Consider the following 22,351-nt stretch of genomic DNA (forward strand, 5'->3'; position numbering starts at 1 on the left):
ACAGGGAGAGAGTGGCCACACTGTGTTAGGCCTAACGACAGGAATTGCAGTGACACTGCGGTCACTATGCAGCAGACAAGAGTTCATGAGAGTGGGAGAGAGGAAAGGGGAGAGAGAGAGAGAGAGAGAGAGAGAGAGAGAGAGAGAGAGAGAGAGAGAGAGAGAGAGAGAGAGAGAGAGAGAGAGAGAGAGAGAGAGAGAGAGAGAGAGAGAGAGAGAGAGAGAGAGAGAGAGAGAGAGAGAGACTGATGAATGGGAGGTCATGGCTAAGGCCCTGCATTTTCTGTGGCGGAACACTTTAAATTCTGCAAATTCAAAACAATACACATACCACAAGTTCATTTCTGTGAGATGCTTGCATACTCTATAAACGTATACTGTCCTTGTCAAAAGTAACCGGACAACAGGGTTTGTTGCTTAGCAGCGTAGCAGAGTACTTATGGCACCCCTTAAGCTCATGGGATCCGTAATGCAAGGAGAAACCCCAAGAAGCAAATCATGTTGCCTGGTTACTTTTGGGAAAGACTGCATTTACATTATAATCAAAGGTGGCTGTAAGAATTCAGAGTCAGGTAGTGTTCAATAATCTCCGGTAGACGATGAGTGGACGAGGGCGCAGTTTATATCCCGTACCTTGTGCGTGTTCTTGAGCTTGGGTGGTGGCATGTCTCGAATCCGCCGCATGGCCTGCAGCGGTGGCTCGTTGAAGAAAGGTGGTTCACCGTCCACCATCTCGATGCACATGATCCCCAGCGACCAGATGTCCACCTCTGGGCCGTAAGGGAGCCGCGAGATCACCTCTGGTGCCATCCAGTATGGCGTGCCCACCAGTGACTTGCGCTTGGGGAGCTCCACCGACACTTGCGCACAGAAGCCAAAGTCTGACAGTTTCACCTGCAAGCACATGCCAACAACATGTCAGCACAGTGCATAGCACGCTTTCAATTCTCATTGCTTCCATTCTCCTATGAAGCTAGCATCAGAACAAACCCAAGCACAATGAGCTAGTCTGAGTTGAGCAGTTCAAGAACGGAAGAAGAGTTTTGCACGTGAGGCTTCATGGCGCTTGCACTGCTCACGGTGCTTGCACTGCATACATTTCACTTCCCAGCTCATATCTGCATTTCATTCAGAAGTCCATGGAGAGAGCTACATTGGTTGGTACCAAGCAGTACAGGCAGCAAGATGGTTAACCTCTCTTTTTGTCAAGAGCTTATGCACTAGCCTTGTCCTCTGATTCAACATTAGGTAAACATGTTCGTTTCTGCAAAAATAGATGCAAGTCCTAATCCTTCCTTGCTGCTTATTACTCCCAGTTTTCAATTCAATGGCTGAACTGCACTGAAATTAAGAGTTCCTCTTCGCACATAGAATCTACATGAATTTTATTGCTATCCAGTACCTCCAAACAAGTGGAATTAATAGCAGATATTTTCTTGTGAGTTATCAGACACACATTAACTTGGAACAGTTGCGTGCAACAGTTATAAAAAATTTGGGAAGTTGGAAAAAGTAACTGCACTTCAAAGGATACGAAAGAGAACAAAGAAGATTAATTGAGAAGGAAAGACAAAATGAAGGAAAGAATGGAAGGATGGAAAGAAATACCCCACTTTTTCAGTGCGAGCATCAAGTGTTTTGAACCTTGGAGCCATTTGGAGCTACAATAAAAGCTCGTTAATTCGACCCCCGTTAATTTGGAAATCCGGGTAATTCAAACTGCCAACGCGGTCCCGGCAAATGCCCATGCAAGTCTTTGGCGTCGGTTCGTCACATGCTATTTGCTGTTTATGCAGTGGAGCCTCCCTGCATGCAACGCTCCTGCTTGCGAGGGGGCTTCACCGCGTGTCACACTGTGAAAGATGCCAGGGAGGCCCTATTTTGGCGCAGTTCTGCTTCGATGCTCCTGACAGTGTACATGAACTGAACGCAGTGTCACCCTGCCCTCTATGAAGAAATTAAGCTGTTTTACATCTAAAGTCACTGAAACACTACTCCCTTAAGTGTGCTCTTGCATGGCTAAAAAGGCTCGCAACAAAGAATTTCTCTCTGTCATAAGCAGTTTTTCAGCCCAGCCTTCGGAACAGAAAATGAGTGCCCAAACAGGCAAGGGACACATCATGCAAGCCATACTAGCAAGTTATCGGACATTGATGACACACCCTGCCATCGCTGGCAAGCAGTATGGAGTCCGACTTGATGTCCCTGTGGATGACACCTTGGGAGTGGAGGAATGCCAAGGCTTTCAGGCACTGCTTGCATACTGTGGCTATCTGCTCTTCATCCATTCTGAAAGCGAAAAAAAAAAGTGTTTCAGCACACATACAACACTTCGGACAATTTCATGCACACATTTGAATGAACGCTGCAGCCAATTCAGTGTTTCGAACACTCTTTGTTTACACACACAAACACACAGTCAAGACCACTTATAATGGCCACACTTGCATATGAAAACAACATCGTCGCATAGAAAAGGAGAAGCGACACACATGGGTTGTCAGTGATACTTGTTTTTCCCTTTAAGGGGGGACACGGGTCTTTCGGGCCGAAAAATCTCGAAAAAATCAGTTTTTAGAAAATGTTATTTTCGAAATCAGCAGCCATTTATCACCTCTCTGTTAAATTTCTCGCCTCTAAGGTCAGTATTTTACTCACAATACCAATTTATATAATCCATGTCGCCCGAATTTGAGCTGAAATCGGCGCCGAAACAGCAGTATTTCGCAAAGCGTAGCTCCCGTTTCATGCGCGGCACCGCAGCCATCTTGGTCTCATTTGAAAAAGCCGCCTTTCGCCTTCAATTTCCCGCCACTACGGCTTCCGTTCGCCCATTGGTTGCCAAGAAAATAGCAAAAAATAAAAGGTAGTATTCAAAATCCTATTGGCTGCCACGGATCACGTGACAGCAGGTCGTCATCCGATTGGTGGAGCTGGCTGGCAGCGTCTGCTTGACGCGCCCGAGCCGCGGGGAGACACGACTCATTGTGCCGGACCGTGCAGTGCAAGAAACGCGCAGCGATGCCTGGTTCAGCGCGCAAGGTGCACTCAAGGCATAAATTCGGCAAGAAAAGGAAGAAGTCGCTGGTCGATAACCTCAAGAGACGCCCTGCTGTGCGCCTCGACAATGATGAAACTCCTGCGCTGAACGATCGTGTCGGCGAGGCCGCGCAGGTAGGCCTAACGCGCTCCGCAGCACGGGAAGCTGTAAGCGGCAGCGCCCGCATCCGCCGTGATACAGTGATGCTGGAGCCCTCAGATGTGCTCCAAAATAAGACGAAGACTGAACAAAAACTGCGAGAACTCGCCTCAACTCCAGCAACGGAGCGGAAGTCTCGTTGCTTACGTGACGGCAGCGCGTCGGATTGTCTGCTCGACGAGGCAAGCTTCACGATCGTTTGTTTGGAATCGCTCAACAGTTTGTTGAGCGTGTGGCGGCAATGACTTGAGCTTCGTAAAAGATGAGCGAGAATACGGCCTTGCCGTTAAACTTTCTCTTCAATGTGCGAGCTGTGGAGACGCATCGTCTGCATGGAGTTCGCCGCGGGTACGTGGCGATCAGAAGATCAACCCTTTTGTGGTGAATATGCTCGCTGCTCGTGCAATGCAGGGCACTGGCAACCAGCAGACAGCTCTAAATGACATTTTTTCATCGCTGAACGTTTCGCACCGCGGTCTCCACAATAAAACGTGGCAAGACTATGTGAAAAAAAAGTTGACGCCTGCAGCAGCTCGTGCAGCCGAAGAAGTTACACAAGAGTGTGCGCGGTCGGTTCGAGAACTTTATAATGAATTGGACCTTGGGAACCCCGGCAATATTGCAGTATCATACGACGGCACTTGGATGACACGCGGCCACACATCCCACATTGGTGTGGGAACCGTCATCGAACTGTTTACCGGGCTTGTGCTGGACTATGTTGTATTGTGCAACTTCTGTGCCGGCTGCGAGCGAGGCCCAAAAGAAGGTGACCCATCATACCAGTCCTGGAGGGCTGGGCACCTATGCCAAAAAAACTCAGAAAAAAAGGCTGGAGAGATGGAAGTTGAGGCAGCCCTTATTCTTTTTGAAAGGTCGTTGAAGAAGTGTGGCCTTCGCTATACCACAATGCTTTCGGACGGTGATAGTCGGGCTTTTCTAGCTGTGCAAGAGGCAGATGTGTATGGATACATCAAAGTAAAAAAAGAAGACTGCATAAACCACGTGCAGAAACGTATGGGAACAGCGTTGCGGACTTTGTTGTCCAAACACAAAGGTGCCGAAAACCTTGGAGGAAAAGGCAAACAGACAGGCAGCCTCATAACAAAGTTAAGCTCCTATTATGCCTGGGCTTTAAAATCCCATAATGGGGATGTAGAGGCTACGCAGAAGGCTGTGATGGCCACCTACCACCACATTACCTCTACTGATGAGGCATCAAACCATAGCTTCTGCCCATCGGGACTGGACTCTTGGTGCCAGCAAAATGCGGCAGCAGCCCGAGGCGAATCTGCTCCAAAGCATCGGTACAACATTCCACCCCATGTTGCTAAAGCATTGCTCCCTGTCTATGAGCGGCTGTCGGATAGGAAGCTCTTAGAGCGGTGCCATAGGGGTAAAACCCAAAACAGTAATGAAAGCCTACACTCTTTGATATGGGCCTTGGCACCGAAAGAGCGCCACGCATCATTGTTTACTGTTGAGGCTGCCGTGGCTGAGGCAGTAATGCGGTTCAACGCAGGCAGCAAAGGAACTTCTGCAGCAATATTACAGGAACTGGGCCTCAATACGAATGCTATGAGTGCAAAAAGAATGCGAGAGAAGGATGAGCGCCGAGAGCAAAAGTGCGCTCGAAAGCATTCCATTGCGGAAAATATTCAAGGAGTGCTCAAGAAGCGGCACCTGGATACTACTGGCAATCAAAAGGACTACATTCCTGGTGGCTACTAGCCATTTCCTATTGTAAATATGTTACTGCACTTGTAAATATTTATTAAACTGTCCCCTGCTTGTTTTTGGGGCTTTTCTCAAAATGCATATGGTTGACTGCTAGCAGTCTTGAGGCCTTGATATCTCAGCAACCAAGTCACATAGAGCTGAAATTTCGGTTGCAATGGAAAGCCTAATGTATGCTGTGTGAAATGTTAGGAGCAGATTTTTTCATTTTACCTTAAAAAAATAATTATTTTCGTTAATTTACCATTACTTGGTACACACATTTTTTATACTGAAATTCAGAAGGTTGTAAAATGAGTAATAATTGACATATCAAAAATCTGCTCTCAACATTTCATAATTCACTATTCTGGCTATCTAACCATGCCTTAAAATTAATTTTAGATGAAATCATTATTTTGCTATTTGGGCCTCAAACAATGGGCATTAATTGTTAATTATCTTGAAAACTAATTGGCCTACACTTAAAATAAATGCATATTTGAAATCAGCATAAAAATTTTAATAAGTATATGCATTTTTATTAAGATTGGTCAAAAAATAACAAAAATAGCTTTAAGACCAGTGTCCCCCCTTAAACACATGACCCCGAGAATATTTCATGGTAGGCCATAAAAAGTGAGAATGAAACCGCAGAGAGAAACACAATCTCTGCCTGCACTGTAGCACATTAACATTAAGCTATATTAACGTTACATGCTGAGAAAGCCTGAACACCTACATCATCAAGTTTGGATGCTTGGTATTCAGCCGCCACAGCCACTGCACCCGCATGCAGCGTTGGTGTATCTTCCGCAAAAGGCTGTCACCGGTTAGTGCTCAAAAATGACAGCATCCTGATAAAATTTAAGCGCTGTGTATGTAGAAATAACCATATCTGCAGGTACAGATTTCATGCTTGGCTGACATATGTGCTATAATTAAAAGCAGCCTTTGACTGCATGGTACATTATGCCTCAAAACATGGCGCCGATTTCTCTGCAGATTCTGATGTGCATGATGTTTACACCATTTCCTAACTGAAGTAGAAAAAGGAGACTTCATGAAAACGTGCTAACCAGCACTGAAACTTGACGAGACCAACGGCAACACAGATACTATGTAGGCTGTGCACCACAAAGTCAGCCTTGTGGTTGTAATCTACACTATGACTGGCCCAATTACAGCGAACATCCAACATAATGAACAAACAACATGTGATGCTCATGTTCATCATAAACAGGCTCTATTGTACTTCACATGAACACTGCCACACACCTGGCATGTGTGACAATGTCGGTGAGTGCTCCCCCTTCGAGAAACTCCATGACAACCCAGAGCTCATCACCGACCAGGAAGCTGTCGTGCATCTCCACGATGTTCGGATGATGGTAGTCACGCATGATCACCACCTGTCCAGACAACAACAACAACAAAAAAAAAATAAACAAGAGAGGCCCCTATAATGATGCTTGTGCAATCATTACAGTGACTGACTCACAGATTGCACCACCAAACTACTTAAGTTAGCCATAAGCAAGGAACCATACCGGTGCACAAAGAGATTCTCAAAGGTAATGCAAACCATGTTTTACACTATTAAAGGCTCATTTAGGCAGCTTAAAGGCTTTGTATGTTACTTCCAGAGATGCAGTGAGGCCTAAGAAAACGTTTAGAAGCTCTGAACACTTCAGTAGTGGCCACATTTGCAACATTTCGGTATTTCCTTGTTGAAGGACACCATGTCAGCAAAGCAAGCACCACCGGGATTCACTTGCCTAAGCACAGGCAGTGATGTTAGGAGAATGACGCAACCACTTTGTGAAAGTTTAGCAAAAAAAATACACAAGAAAAATTTTATAACACGATAAACGACAAAGCAACATGTAGCAACACTCATGCCACAACCTGTGACACCATGACATCCTGAGTAGTACACATGTTCAAGATTCTCACTGCTGTGGCTTTTTACAGCAGTACTGAAAATTTTGCCATTTTGCACATCTCGAAGCTCCATTTATCTCGAATTTTTTTTCTCTTTTTACATGCCCTTGAGCAAGTAAGAAATATTTCACCAATGTGTTGATTACGCGCGTAGAACTTAAATAGGCATCCCTTGCATATGCCTTCCAAAAAATGTCACGATCTGTGTGTCACCCACTACAAAGCAAGACAACATGCTAGAACACTTTGTAGCTTTACACACTGGTCTTTCTTTTACAGCACTCATCCTTGTGGCTTGTATGAGATCACCACAGGGCACAGTGTTTACCTCAGTGAACTTACGCTCTAAACAAGTGCCTTGCTTCAACCACACTGACATTTCATGACATCATGAAGCACTAACAACCAACCAAGCAACCACCCAGCCAACAAAGCAAAGAAGCACAAGTGATGGCAGAAAAGCTTAAAGTGAACGAAAAGGAAGAAAATGTATCAGTGTCATTCACCTCATTGAAAAGGAGTTCACGGCGCTGCTGTTTCCGAAGGTCCATTTTCTTGACAGCAACCTGCCTGCCACTGGGCTTCTCAGTGGCTATGCACACAATTCCCGTCGAACCTTCCCCAATCTTTACGAAGTTTTCCAGGTTGTCTCGTGGGTCGCCTGAGCTCACCACCATCTGGAGCGCTGCTCGGAACTGCATGTTTGTCATGCGCAGCTGCATTAGATGGCGCTCCCTGCAGTTTCGCAAGCCTGAGCAGCAACTTTGAAAGCTGGGATCCAGACAATATTATTTCTCATAATTACAAAAAAACTGGATTTAAACATGGACTCAAACAATGTAGAAGGTGATGACTCATGCATACCATATAAGGGCAATGGAACTGGTTTCAACTGCAGCTTTGGCGGGAAGATCGCAAGAAGAACATCAGATGCTCACTGTAGAGATCATAGCAGGCAAACTAAATGCTACATTTTCTTCTTTAAGAATGTGGTTAAAAAGGCCCCCAGTTTTTGTTACTATATTCGTATTCCATTCGAGAAATTGATATTCGAGGATTTTCAAATATTCAGCAACGATCAAATACCCTGCAGACTTTCATAAATCTGAGCATGGCGAAACCACAATATCTGGGCAAATTATCTGAAGATCAAGTTCAGACAAAGGCATCCGCTTCACCTCTTTCTCAGTCATTCATCATGTGGGTCGAATACATGCGGACACAGATAGGATTGGACCTCATGCGAAATCCGCAAGTGGGCCACATACAGAGCGTGATGAGAACATGATAACCGACTACCCGTTTCAAACAGCCGCAATGTGAAAGTGCATGGCTGTTTGTTTTATCCTTCCATAATTTGTTCAACACAGACACCTAATGGCACTGCGCAGAAGCTATCTTGTATAGGAGCATTTCATATATCTTTTTTTTCCTTGACAGTGCCGTGTGGACGCCCCATGGTACTGTTGCTCTGTGTTTCCGTCGTTCGTGGGCACCGCGAAAGTTCGTCTCAACCAAATTTCTTTACTTTAGTCTTACGGGAAACCAACCTAAATGGTCTCGCATTGTTCACCAATAATTTGTCCGAAAGTTCCTCTTAACGGAAGTCTACACTATCTGGTAAAATTTACATCAGAAGCTATGCAGAAATTCTAAATATTATCCAGGACTTAGAATTAACCAAGATTCTACTGAATACAACTACTTGATTTTTTGCTCAAAACCTGCGACTGTCCCACACTGCTGGTTTGCCTAGAGCAAGCCGGTTTACATTTTAATAGCCAGCTGTGGAAGAATTTTCACTCCGTAAGACTGACCTGCTCATGGGAGAGCCTCTGGTGCTCTGGAGGGTGGCTCGCTTGCTGGGGCTTGCTGGTTGCAGGTGGTGCATGGTCCATGGCTGACGGACCCTTGCTCACCCCGTCCTGGAGAATCGGAGAAACGAGAGTTCCAGACAAAGCAAAGTTACAGGGGCTACTTTGACTTTGTTGTTAGGTTTGACTTCGTGCGACCAATCGGGCACTGAGAACAGGTTGCATGCTAACCGTAGCCACGGAAGTAGGCCTAACCCAAAGTTCACCGACAGTACTTACCATATTTACCCACACGTAAGTCAACCCAGACTTAGGCTGACGGCCCCACTTTTGCAGCACAAAAAGGAAGAAAGAGAAGCGCCATGAATACAAGGTAACCTGACATGGCACACAAAGAGGCACATTACACTTCATTGAAAAATGAAAACAAAAAGTACAGTGCACTTTTGGATGCCGACTCAAGGCATGCGGGTGAGAATGTTTTGCAGCTACTACAGTGTAACCTCGTTAACTCGACCTGCGCTAATTCCGAAATCCAGATAATTCAGACCAACTTAGTGGTTCTAGCCAACACCTATGTAAGGCTATGGCGCCGGACACGCATTAATTCGCACGCTGCTGGGCCTGCACCGGTTAATTCCGACGCTCTCCCAACCATAGACCATTGTGCTGCACAAACAGCATAGACAGCGATCGTGCTAATATCTCGCGTCATGTCAAATATTAAGCCAGAGCCCCAGCGCTTTACATCATGCAACAGCAGGTATGACAAAGTTCAGCGGGCTACAGCGGCGGAAAATTGTGCGGCTGCATAGTTTGCTTCCCCTTTTCCAAGTTTTGCTCCAGACCATTGTGATGGCATCCCAGCAGCGCTTTGGCCAGCCAGCCAAGTACAATTCTGGTCTTCGCATTTTCTAACCAGAAGGCATCTCACTGTTCCAGCGCCGAGACGTTTCCCCACAGTTCCACCTGTGTGAATTTTCTATTCTTTTATTGGGGTGAAACTGCACGCTCGATACATGCTGCTCGCAGTTTGTGCCACGATGCCTCGTCACGTGACAATGCAGTGTTCCTTGTGAGAAGGCTCCATTACAACTGCGCTGCACCATGAAGAAGGCCACAGAGGCCTTTGCCATTTTGAATTAGTCCTGCGCTAACAATCCCAAGAGCGTACATGCAGTATGCATCTGACATTATTTAGAAAAATTGCCATTGCTGCGATGTGTTAGTCACAAAAGCAGAAGAGCGGCGCCCTGGTTTACACAAAATAAGTTTACTATGATGTGAATGGTTTCTGGCAACATTGGGGGACATTCTTTAATTGGAATGTTCGGTTAATTCGGTCATTTCCCCCGTCCCAGTGAATCCGAACTAACAAGGTTTTACTGCATAGTGTTGTGCAGACTTCTACAGCAAAGAGACAGGGGGACTCTTTGATGTACACTAGAGTGGTCTGCCTGGCCAAATGCCTGGCAGGCAACTCCAGGTGCCCACGACCATGACATGATAGAGGCAGTACACTCAGATAGCACTGACCCGACCACCGTCCACCATGGTCGGTCCAGCAGGCTGTGGCTGTTGGGGCGGGCCCTGATGGTAATGGTGGTGATGGTCGTTTGGCACCTTGGGCTTTGGCGGTGTGGCTGGCAACTCCTTGGCAACAGCCGTGGGTGGGCCGGGCGAGTGACTGTGGCCCGGATGGGCTTTGGCAGCCGGCCCGTACTGGTGTGGGGGTCCACTCTGGGGTGGAGGCCTGTACCCGTCTGGTGGCAAATGACCCGCCTGTGGGCTGTAGTTCACGTGCTGTGGAGAAAGCCTCTGCTGCTGTTGTTGCTGCTGGGAGGGAGGCAGCTGGGATGCCGGATGCTGGTACGGGGGGTTGGAATAGCCACCAGGATGCTGCAGAATGCAATCAAAGCCATTTTGGTAAACTTGCACGTCAGAGCACACTGTGAGAAAAGCAATGCAAGGATACACTTCAAACATTTCCGATGCCTCCTTTCTGGCATCATGTTTTTTGCATAGTGTTCACCTCACAGAAGTCACAAAAACGTTGCAACAAAGCTTTACTGATGGGTAGATTTTTATGAGCCAAGCAAGAGTGGGTGATAAGAGATGCTATATTAGTGTACTCTGAATTTGAACCACCTTAAATCCGGTACAAAGATGCTTTTTAAGGGGTGTGCAAACATTCTAAATTTCAAAACAAATCAAATTTGTTTGTTAGTTGGTTCATAATTTGATTTGAGAATCTTTGAATATTCAAAAATTTCCTAATATTTGGCAGCGATAGAATACCACGCTTCCATAAAACCGACCATGGTAAAACCCCAATATCTAAGCAAATTATCCGACATCAAGTTTAAAATGTAAGAAAAACACTAAATCGGCATCCTTTGTGCTTTCTTCTCCGTCGTTTACCACGTAGACCGATCACAAAGGGATGCTATAAGGCTTAGACCTCATGTGAAATTCCGCAAGCGGGCTTTTCTACATATCACACATGCAGAGGACAAAACGGCTGACCACCACTTCGAACAATCACAACCAGAAAGAGCATGGTTTTATGCCTCATCCTTCCATATTGTGTCACATTAAAAGCTTGACAATTAGAACTTTAAGAAACCGAAAAAAAAAGTTTGAATTACATTAGCAAGAACCATTTGCATCACTGTAAACTTATTTGGCTTCTTGCTTTTGAGACAAGAGTGGAGTGACAATGAGTATTCGTAGTGGTGGAGCTTCACTGCTACAGTGTCACACACCCCACAAGCGGCAGCGTCATGTGTGAGCTGTCTTCACCGTACAAAGTGCAAACGGCATATGACTGAGCATGCAGTTTCAGTGCGCTGGAAAAACGGAAAAACCATGTGGACGAAAACACTCAGTGGTTCCAAAGCGACCAGAAAAAAAAGAAAAAAAATGGGATAGAAAAGACTAGCGAGACAAGCCAATCAATGGAGCATGGCTGGGTTAGCTTGGCTGGTTGCGGCGGGCCAAAAAAGCCAAAAAAATTAACTTCCGCAGTCCCCAGAGTCCAAAATATTAGTCATAAATAAGCACACATTCTTAAGGTTTCTCGAAAAAGTCCAAAATATCATACAAGCACAAATTATCAGAATCCAAAAACTCTGTGGGCTAGTTATTTGTAAGATTATGGGGATGTTAGATTGGGTAGTGCATGTAACGCACAGGACAGTGACAGAGCACCTAGGGAGCGTACAAGCCACTGGGAAAAGCAGAGTTAGGTTCTCACATTTGCAGGGGTTGGGAGGCCACAATTAGCACAAGCTAGCAGATCTACTGAGAGAGTTTTTAACTTTTTATACAGCAGAGAACTTAAATCAGCTGAAAATGAAGACATTAATGCTCCAAAGAGCAAAAGCACGACAGTTGTCAACTCACCTCATTGACAGCATACTGCGGTGGCATTCCAGACGGGGACATCCGGTGTCCACCATTGAGTGTGGGAACCTTCCCATTGGGAATGTGCTGCTGCGCTGGAGGCTGGTGGTGGGGGGGTTGTGTGGCATGCATGGGAGAGGGACCCCGAGGGTGGTGCGGCTGCTGCTGTGGTCCATGTTGGGGGTGCGGTGCAGCGCCAGGGTGCAGCGGTGGAGGTGCTTGGTGCTGCTGGACAGCACCAGGGTGATGTAAGGACGGAGGCGGGTGACTGCCAGCTGCAGGTGGTGGCATGCCCGCAATGTGCTGCTGTGGCTGTTGTGACCCATGCGGAGGTGGTCGGGAGTGAGGAGGGGGCCCGGCAGCAGCAGCGCCATATCCCGAGGACTCCCAGTCACTGGCATCGTAGCGCTCTTGGCCCGAACCCCAGCTCTCCCGATGTGGAGACGACTGCCGCAACTGCTGATGCTGTGGTGGATGCTGCTGATGTGGTGGCTGTTGCTGCCCGGCATGAGTTGGAGGATGGTGTAGATGTGGTGAAACGTGGTGCGGGGGCTGTGAATGGTGCGGATGAGGCGGCAAGCTGTGCGGGGCGGGCAAGTGGTCCCGGCTACCATAGTGGCCAGGATGTGGCTGTTGCCCATTGTGCGGGGGCAGTTCCTGCGAGGAGTTATGGACACTGCTATTAGCCAGGTTCATCTAGGGTCAAGGAAAATGGTGCTTTTTACAAATTCATGAGTTGGGCAACAAAGTTATGGCTTCAGCCTGTATACACAAGTGGTTTCAAGGACACCACCACAAAGATGGACAAGCAACAGCCACCAATGTACTACTAGTGAGCACACGTAGGTGACTTCTGGATACTTGTACCTAACTCACAGTTGAGCTTCGTTATACTCTTTGGAGAAACGCTTTGAACTCAGCAGAAAACATCAGCAATAATTAGTTTGTTACTCAATCATATGTATATGAAGAGAACAGCTCATCACAGCCAAGGTTAGGTAAAACATAAGAACTCAGTACACATATAGCTTACATACACCCATGCTAGTGGTAGCAAATTACAAGTGATTGTAAAGCACGAATGGGCCGAGTAGAATTTTCATCCTTGATTTCATTACAGTTGCATTCCGTCTGTCCATGTGCCCTCTTTGTCCCTTGTTGCCTTAACGTACGTCCTAACCACAGTAGCACACTAACGAAGTCATACAAGTGTTCATGCAACATAAACATAACAATATGTCAGAGCAGCTAACAAACTTCCAGCAACTTCCATGAAGAATAAATGTACCGTCATGAGCAATATGAGAGGAGACAAACATGTTTCACTAAATTGCAAATTTTCTGGTTATTTCTTCACTAAGTTTGAGAATGACTTTTGGACATCTTATACAAAGAGGAAAACTAGTTAAAAAACAGAAAAGCTGCGCTTGTCACACACACTCATGAAGAAATCAATAAATGACTGCACAAACTTGATTCCCTCTCATATTGCTCATGTCTGTACATGCACCATTGGCACACTGAATCACAATAAAAAAAAAAAGAATAAGTGAGTGCAAACAGCACTGTAAGATGCACCTGATAGTATTGTGCACCAACAAAGTCAATATTTTCTACGAAATAATCCTGCGTTGCTGTTGTTGTGCAATGACACCCAAAGAAAACCTGTGCTACACTAAATCACATATCACAAGGCTCTTTTCCAGGCTCTGCACTTAATACATGCGGTACAAATGCCTAGTTAAAAATGCGATACATAAAAAAATACGTTTTTAAGCACACTGACAAGTATAGGTGAAAAATAGGCCCTTCTGTACATACATCCCAAAATTCTATGCCAGAGATTGTGGAAAAGTTTTACACCGTAAAATGTTTGTCCTCATGCACTGAATGCCATCTGATCAGAAACATTACTGTACTTAAAAAGTTGCTCCTATGACCACATACCTGTTCAGGATAGTAGCTGCCATTTTGTGACGAAATGCCGTGAGATGGCTGCGGAGTAATTGTGCCATGCTGCGAGCGCCCCTGTGAACATTTATGCCCCTTTCAGATCTCACCACTTCCTTCACTATGCTTTCAAGAATGAAAAACAGTAAGGCTTAGGCTATACTTAACCAAACTTAACTGTAAATGCAAATTTAAGCAGGTGGAATTGGCATACATGTGACCTTGAAGTAGAACCTCGTTGATACGTTAAAAAAAAATGTGGGAAAAAATGTATCTGGGAAAACGTCTCAATCAAAATTATTAAGACATTTGAGAAATGGCTCAAAAATGAGGTACAAAGGCAGTCACTGATACTTTCCCTTACAAAAAGATTGGTCAGAGCTTGTTGGTGCAAGGTCCGATAAGCTTTTCTAGTGCTTGTAGACTTTATCGGCATGTGCTTAGTATGAAAGAAGCATTGCAACGTATCCAGTGACGACAATGGGGATAGTAGCAGGGATCTCTTCATTGTTATTGCTGCTGGTTTTTGAATGCTTTTCCCTGTTGCAATTATGCACTGCAAAGAAGCCGCCCTGGCGAATGACTGCCGCTGGCTTTTACTCAAGTCGCATGCCCCATCATATTGGCACACCATCTGTCAGTCACTTAAAGTTTGGTTTAATTTGGCTTTGTGGTGTTTAACGTCCCAAAATGACTGAGGCTATGAAAGATGCTGTAGTGGAGGGCTCTGGAAAATTTAGGCCACCTGGGGTTCTTTAACGTGGACTGACATCACACAGTACACGGGCCTCGAGCCTTTCGCCTCTATCAAAATGTGACGGCCGCGGCCAGGATCAAACCCGCGTCTTTCAGGTCAGTAGCCAAACACCTGCCAAACACAGAGCCACCAAAACGGCTTACTCACTTACAATTTCATACGATCAGATTTTGATGAAATTATGAACTTAGTTGCCAGTAGATTGTACTATCAGATAATGCATCAACTGGAAGAGAAACAATGGAACTTTATGGGACATTTTTATCACTCATGATTTTGAGCTTTGAACCAAGAAATTGCATTGACCTGGAACATATCAATGAGGTTATACTTTTTTAACACAGGAGTGCACTAACTTCGGTACAAACTGTATGGTATGGAAACACATAGGACACAACATGAGACAAGCACAGACTTTCAACTCAATTTATTTTTGACAAAAAAGAAATTACTTGTGCACACAGGTTTGAAAAATTCATATCTGGTGTTATGCTTCTGCTTTTTACGCTTGGTCCTTGTGTATCTGATGATGAGGAGTATGCAAGAATGTGCGCTGTCAAAAACAAATCAAGTCGAAAGTCTGCGCTACTTGTTGTTGCTTGCTGTGTCCTTTGTGTTTCCATACTGCATAGTTTGTACAGAAGTTAGCGCACTCCTATGTTAATATGGACAACCACGATGAAGCTGGGTTTCTTTGGCACAAGAGCACATAAGGCCAAAGAGCGCCAAACACAAGGCTATTGGTCTGCTCAGGCTAAAATATGGCACATGTTAAAATCAATACAATCTGAACAACCAACTAGCCTCCTTCAAAGCATTGCTAAGGTTCTACTATAACGATTGTAGCAGCAAATTATGACAGAACTGAGACAATGTCTAGGCCCAGTTCCTCAAGTTTCAAGGTGCAGAAGTTTTTGCCTCACTAAAACAAGTACCGGATTCCACACAATACTAATCTATATGTCATGCAAAGGCATCCACTCTGTAGGTTGTGAATACTGTGTGGATGTTGTGAAACACAGAAGCTTAGTAGCAAAAATAATTGGACAAGCAAACCAAATGGATATAAGAATGTGAATTCTCCTTGTTCCACAGAGCGTTGAAACCGAAGGGCCACTGAAGGCAAAATCTTAGTACGAGTCGATGAAGACATTGGTCTTCACAAGTCGATGAATATTTGCGAAGACACTGGGCTTTTTATGCTAAGGCTTGTTCACAGCTGCACTTACCCCCGCGCAAAGTCAATGCCATATGTGAAGAATAAACAACTCTGCAATCTACAACCTGCTGCTTACAGAGCCCCTACCCCCACACAAAGTCAATGCCATTTGTGAAGAATAAACAACTGCAATCTGCAACCTGCTGCTTACAGATAGCCTGTAACACTAGATAATCAGAGGCATTCAGGACAGCAGAGGTTATGCAGATGTTTGAGCATGGGTCTGAAAAGGCCGATGTAAGCTGCGGAGGAAGTCATCAGAAGCACCAGCCTACCTGCGTTTGCTGCAAGTGATGCGGATGGCCTTGCATGTGGGCGGGCGACGGACTTTCGGGAAGGAGCTCCTGTGTGTCGCCACCCGACCTGTCCTGCTGGGGGTGGGTCTGCTGTGGATGCATGTAGCCGGGGGTGTATGCATTCGGATGACCCTGGAGGTGGTCGGGTGGAATGCGCCCTCCCCCTATCGGATGCTGGGCCTGCAACAAGCCCAACGACACGCTCACAGCAACTGGAAGCACACTACTTGCAGCTAGTAATACTTTTAATTAAGCTCCATTAGATGCTTACTATATAACCGATAAAAATTGAAAGTAGAACTGTATTTTGGGCGAGTCCTTGAACATATTTAAATGAACAACCTCCTGGGGGCACTGAACAAGATGTGTAGCAAGGCTGGAGCATAACACTTTTGGAAATGTGCAGGCACAACCGGGGCAAGCAACTATTAACTACTAATAGTTTACAAATGTCTTATTTGCTGCCAAATTATTTCATCTTGATATACAGTACGATTTCTTCAAGGCATGGCACAATGCACAGCAGGAAAGACAAAAAGAAGTTTGCAGGTAAGCACCTGATGTCCAAACAAAACACATGGGAATTTCACCTCACTGTTAAATGAGGAATCAGAAGTACCACAAGTAGAGGGGTTGCTATCTGTGTAAATGCTCCCTCAGCTCTCCAGTGGTGGCATGCTTCATCATATGTCCATGACAGACATGAACAGGCATTTCCATGCTTACGCACTAGAAACCATCTAAAGTTCAGGGGTGGATATAAAGGTCACTCTTGGAGGGGGCGATCCCATTTGAACAGTGTATTTCTTCGACTTTTCTTAATAATAATAATAAAAAAGGATTCAGCACAGTTTTTTTTTTTATGAAAAATTTCTCTTTGGCGGAGGTGACATCCTTCCATAAAACTGCCCCTGCTGCATCACTTTTCTTGGCGAGGATGAGAGCACATTTTGACTGCAAGCACCCAGAAAGAGTATCATAACATCAGCAATGCCTATCCTTTAGAACCAAAGAGCTGAATCGTCACACAAGAGTGGAAGTAAAACGACTTGACTGTGAAGGCTGACCTGTGGGTGCTGGCCCCTGGGTGGCTGCATCTGGTAGTGCGCATATGGGGGCAATGTGTGGCCCTGAGATCCCGGGACAGTGTCGGGGAATGTGTCGTGCTCGGGCACAGGAGGCGGAAGACGGCTCATGTCCCGGTGGATCATGGGAGGGCTCTCCTTGCGCAGCGAGTTGGAGCGCGTCACCGACACGGGCCCGCCCGTCCGCGATGGGCCTCGGGACACTGGGCTTGTGCCGCCAGGGGTTCCACCTCGTACGATGGTCTGGGCAGTGATGAAACACACGGCAACATGGCACTTTGGAGTGAAAGTCTTCCATTTGAAAGTTGAGATGAAACATAACCAAAGCTTTCATGCAAACATGAGAACTTTTCGACTGAAATACTACTCATGTAAAAAAGGGTGAAATCTATAATTTCCAGCATGAGGTGTTCACTTACAAAGCCATCTGTGCGCTGCTGCCACACAAAAATTTTAATGCAACAGCGTTAAGGCTCCTGTTCTGCGGAAAACTCGGTGGCGCTGGCGCTGTGAGCGAAAAATCCTCGGAGAAGCAACTGAGATTACGTGATATTGTGGAGTCATCACAACCCTCTTACTGAACTGTGAACAAACTGGCCACCGCGGCAGGTGGCAGTTTTAATTTTTAATGACTGGTTGCAAGAAGTTGCTCCGGAAGAGCACCCTGGGTCGCAGGAGGCCCACCTGTGGCAGCACCTGCCGTCGCAGGGCAGTGGCACATCGCTCACCAGGAGTGGTATGAGGACTGCCAGGGATCTATGAATGTCAAGTCGAGAATGACTAATTCCGCATATACGGGCATTAACCCATTACCGCTATCTTGTCATACCCTTAAGACAGAGTTCAAGTGTCCCCTCCAATTTTTTCGAGGGTTGTTAAAAAAAAAAACGACTGAATTGTTAACAGTCATACTGAGAAAGAAAATATGCAGTTTTAGGGGCAGAGTGCATCAGCACGTCAAAATAGGAAATTAGACAGAATCAGAAAAGGCAAACATCAACCCTGAGGCACTTCTATTTAATGAGCATGCATTTTATACACAGGGAAATGACCTTATGCAGTATCTGAAGAGTGTACAGAAAGCATATTAAGCAGAGCCACCACATTTTTGGATGATTTTTTTTCTCCGGAATGGTTCACCTGAGCCTAGAGGTTATCATCGGTCGATGCCTCCATTAGTATACATGAATCATGATACAGAGTTCACCTACACCAACTGAATATTTTATAACTGATTTTTTTTTACTCACATCGTTTCTATGATGTAAAGGACGTGTTGAGGTTATGCAAGGCATATAAAAACTGCGATACATATGACCGCAGCTGGTTCATTTTTTTGCCATTCCAGCTCTTGGGCAGGCTTGCATAAGAGCTGGGGTGAATTAAAACGAAGAAGATAACGACCATAATGCACTTTTGGTATGCCTCATGTGGCCTTAACTCATCTTTACGCCACAGCCAATGCCCAGCTGTTGAAGCCGAAATGATTTGAGAAAAAAATTCAATTACAGATGATATGGTTAGTGTGGACAAATTTCATGTCACGATTGAAACGACTGTTGAAACCAAAACAACATTTAAATTATTTATCGTGTGTTGGTGCAATGCAAAAGGCTGTTCATATTTGCTGAAGTCCTGCGCATCGTTCCAACAATAGAAAACAACACATATTTGGTGTTTCTACTTCTTTACAAGAACAGCTTACCATTCAAACTTTAAAAAATTTTTACACTGTGCTTACGACTTCTGAAGAAAAATTTCAGCACCTCGAGGAAATTTCATTACCACTCACATAGGCGAGCATGAGGAGGAAGTACGAGACTCACATGCAGCTTCATGTCAAGTATCTCAGTGGGCGTGATGTTTGAAGGGTCGATAATGGGCTTCGGACGATCTTGGCCCGAGCCGATGAGGCTGGCCCATTGCGGTGGAAGTCCGACAAAGCGGCCCTCTCGTCGATCAAAGCCCGTGTGCACACGGTGTTCGAAGTTGCTCGGCGCCGAAATGATCGGCTTCTTTTTTTTCTTGGCAAACATCCTGGATGCCCGCTACTTTCCAGCCTTTCACGGGCCCAGGTGGTTCCTGCCACTACTGCTGTTGCCACTGCAAGGTAAACAAAACATATTCAAATGCTATTATCCAAGACCATGCCGAACAGGCCTTAAAGGACTTGGTTGGTTTATGGGGTTTAAAGTCCCAAAGCAACTCAGACAATGGGATGCCGTAGTGGAGGGCTCTGGAAATTTTGACCACCTGGACTTGCACTGAAGTCGCACAGTTCATGGGCCTCTAGCATGTTGCCTCCATTTAAATGAGACTGCTGCGGCCGGAATCGAACCCGCGCACTTCGGATCAGCAGCCAAGCGCCATAACCACTGAGCCACCGTAGCGGCTGACTTCAAAGGACTATAAACACCAAATTTTTTTGTGTGTTTTCTTCTTTCAAATGATGCGTTAAACATAAGAATTCACAGACCATCCTGTGGCATTCCCCTACAACTTCTGCAAAATTTATACCCAAATTTTTTTCTTGATGTTTTGGCTTTGGTTTCCACGATCGATAGCTATGGCGCATAAGGAGTATTTAGGTCACGTAAGGCACGAGAAAAACTGCTATCTAACCATTGATACGTAGTTTTAGTTCACTACAATGCTTAAGCTAGCCTGCTTCAAGAGTTGGAACAACAAAAAAAAGTATCAGCAAATAATATTGCAGTTTTTTCATGTCTCACGTGACCTTAACACTCCTTATATGACACAGCCATTGTTTTGTTGATGAAACCATAACCGAAACAGCACGACATAAAAATTGAATTATAAATTATTTATTGGTCGTAGGCAAATAAAATGTAGTAATGCACGTATTCTAATATCTTATGTATTGTTATGGAAAAGAAAACAACTAATATGAGGTGTCTATAGTCCTTTTGTCACAGTTGAAAGCCAAAGCTGGGGCAAATGACTGCAAATAAAGCATTGTGCATGCTCACTGACCTAGGAAAAGTAAATTTTTTGACTATAGTAACATGCCACTGGATTGTGAAGTCAATTGAAACAACTGCAAACAAATCAAAGAAGCACTTGGCTGCACGCTCAAACTGCGTGAATAAAATCTTGTTGCTTTATTGTATGACTGACAATAATGCAGATTGCCTTTATAACAATTAGGGACCACTGCACAAGATATAATCTATTGGGTCTAGCAGCAAAACATCTGAACAGACTTGGAGATGGCCAGTTCTGTGTTTGCAACTCCTTTTATTGACTCTGTACAAGTAATACTAGCTAAATCAATTGGAAATTCTAAGCAGAAACAAATATAAACGCTTTTGAAAATTTCATAATAAAACTAAGTTTTTGCATGCACTAAGCACAAATGAAAGTTTTTACTTCTGTGGGAATCCTACCACCTGCACTGGAAATGTGCTCAAAGATAAGTCATGCATTAAAATATCTGGTTGGGTCTAGCAGCAAAACATCTGAACAGACTTGGAGATGGCCAGTTCTGTGTTTGCAACTTTTTTGTTGACTCTGTACAACTAATACTAGCTAAATTAATTGGAAATTCTAAGCAGAAACAAATATAAATGCTTTTGAAGATTTCATAATAAAACTAAGTTTTTGCATGCACTAAGCACAAATTAAAGTTTTTACTTCCGAGGGAATTCTACAACTTGCACTGGAAATGTGCTCAAAGATAAGTCATGCATTAAAATATCTCCACCTGTAGATATTTTAATGCCTGTAGATTAACTTATGATATTTTGATAAAGGCTACGTGTATAAAGGTTCAGGTTCATCATGTTTCCAGGGTGTTCCCCAAGGGCATAAGCTCGTGAATGCAAAGAACAAAAAGTCCATGGATTTCTTCAGTGGATTACTCTTAGAAAGTACGCAATGTAGTAGCAATGTTTGCACCATCAAACTGGAACCTCGGCCGAGTGTATTGCATGTGAAGACTGAAGAGTGAAATAGAAGCTCCCATGGTACGGGGAACTTTATACGTAATGGCAACCATGAACCCTACATCACAGCGCTTAACACCTCTTCCACAAGATAACATTTTTGACACCTTCAAATTCAACCAATCTCGACAATTGCGCGCTACACTGACAATGGTTTCCCGCTGTCTTAGTGCAGTTTCTACACATGCTAACATGAAAATAATGTAATAAAAGCTGAGGGAATCAGAATGAAAAGGCCGCAGCTATCAAGCACTGGCTCAGATAGTGCGACAAGAAAACGAGGTCACAGAGGAACACACACATACACACACACCGGTGCTCTCCTTGTTGGCACCCTCTCATGTGGCATGACATAAAGCACCAGCTGCTACAACAACAACTGCGGGCAAACGCGCAGCTGCTTGCTACTGCCACAAGCAATACAACAGAGAAAAAAAGCGTTCGGTCTTCCTGCTTTGGTTCGCGATGCCGCAACAGCGAAATGTGACTAGCTCGCAGCGCCCCACCTTCCCAGTCCCACTCCCGAGGCAACACACAGAAACAGAAGAGTCCCAATACCGAGGCCAAAGTCCCCGCACATACGACCCTCGGTCAGCGCTATCGGCAGAACCGCTGGCTCAGCTGGGGGGCGCCCTCCGCGGGCGGAGGCCGAAGCCCGAGCTCGCTCGCGTCGCTACTAATTCCCGGTCGACTAGCAGCTGCGAGGGGCGCCGGCGGAATGGGGCGTTTGTTTGCACGCCGACCAAACAAACAGCCGGCGCCGGTGCGGGGCCGCGTAGCCTTTATCGCGGGGCTCCCCGGGCTCTCCCAGCGCCGAGTGCGGCTCCCTGACAAGGGCCGGCAGCAGCGCTGCAGTCGTTTTCTGCTTCTTTCGCTCGCTCAGCGCGACACGCCAAAGCGCGCGGCGCGCGCGCGCTCTGCGGCGCCGGCAGGAGCCGCATTCCAGAAGGCGTAGTCTCGCAACTACCTTGTCTTTCTTTTTTGCTTTGGTTGCATGCATG

At 45.4% G+C, this 22,351-nt stretch overlaps 1 protein-coding gene across 3 annotated transcripts in view; it reads right to left on the reverse strand.

Moving 5' to 3' along the window:
- Positions 1–22,351, reverse strand: part of mbt (serine/threonine-protein kinase PAK mbt) — a 50,148-nt gene that overhangs the window by 8,256 nt on the left and 19,541 nt on the right. For 2 of the 3 annotated variants that reach the window (XM_077666179.1, XM_077666180.1), the window contains exons 2-12: positions 19,212–19,488; positions 17,368–17,628; positions 16,280–16,480; positions 14,026–14,106; positions 12,079–12,735; positions 10,210–10,572; positions 8,677–8,784; positions 7,366–7,554; positions 6,194–6,327; positions 2,163–2,289; positions 634–894 (exon numbers count right to left, since the gene is read on the reverse strand). In XM_077666179.1, coding sequence (XP_077522305.1) covers positions 634–894; positions 2,163–2,289; positions 6,194–6,327; positions 7,366–7,554; positions 8,677–8,784; positions 10,210–10,572; positions 12,079–12,735; positions 14,026–14,106; positions 16,280–16,480; positions 17,368–17,628; positions 19,212–19,421 — 2,592 coding nt within the window. In that variant the 5' untranslated portion in view covers positions 19,422–19,488. The remainder of the gene's footprint in view (positions 1–633; positions 895–2,162; positions 2,290–6,193; positions 6,328–7,365; positions 7,555–8,676; positions 8,785–10,209; positions 10,573–12,078; positions 12,736–14,025; positions 14,107–16,279; positions 16,481–17,367; positions 17,629–19,211; positions 19,489–22,351) is intronic. The other variant, XM_077666181.1, reaches the window with a different exon arrangement.

The sequence above is a fragment of the Amblyomma americanum genome, chromosome 5 (assembly GCF_052857255.1).
Source record: "Amblyomma americanum isolate KBUSLIRL-KWMA chromosome 5, ASM5285725v1, whole genome shotgun sequence".
NCBI classification, from domain to species: domain Eukaryota; kingdom Metazoa; phylum Arthropoda; class Arachnida; order Ixodida; family Ixodidae; genus Amblyomma; species Amblyomma americanum.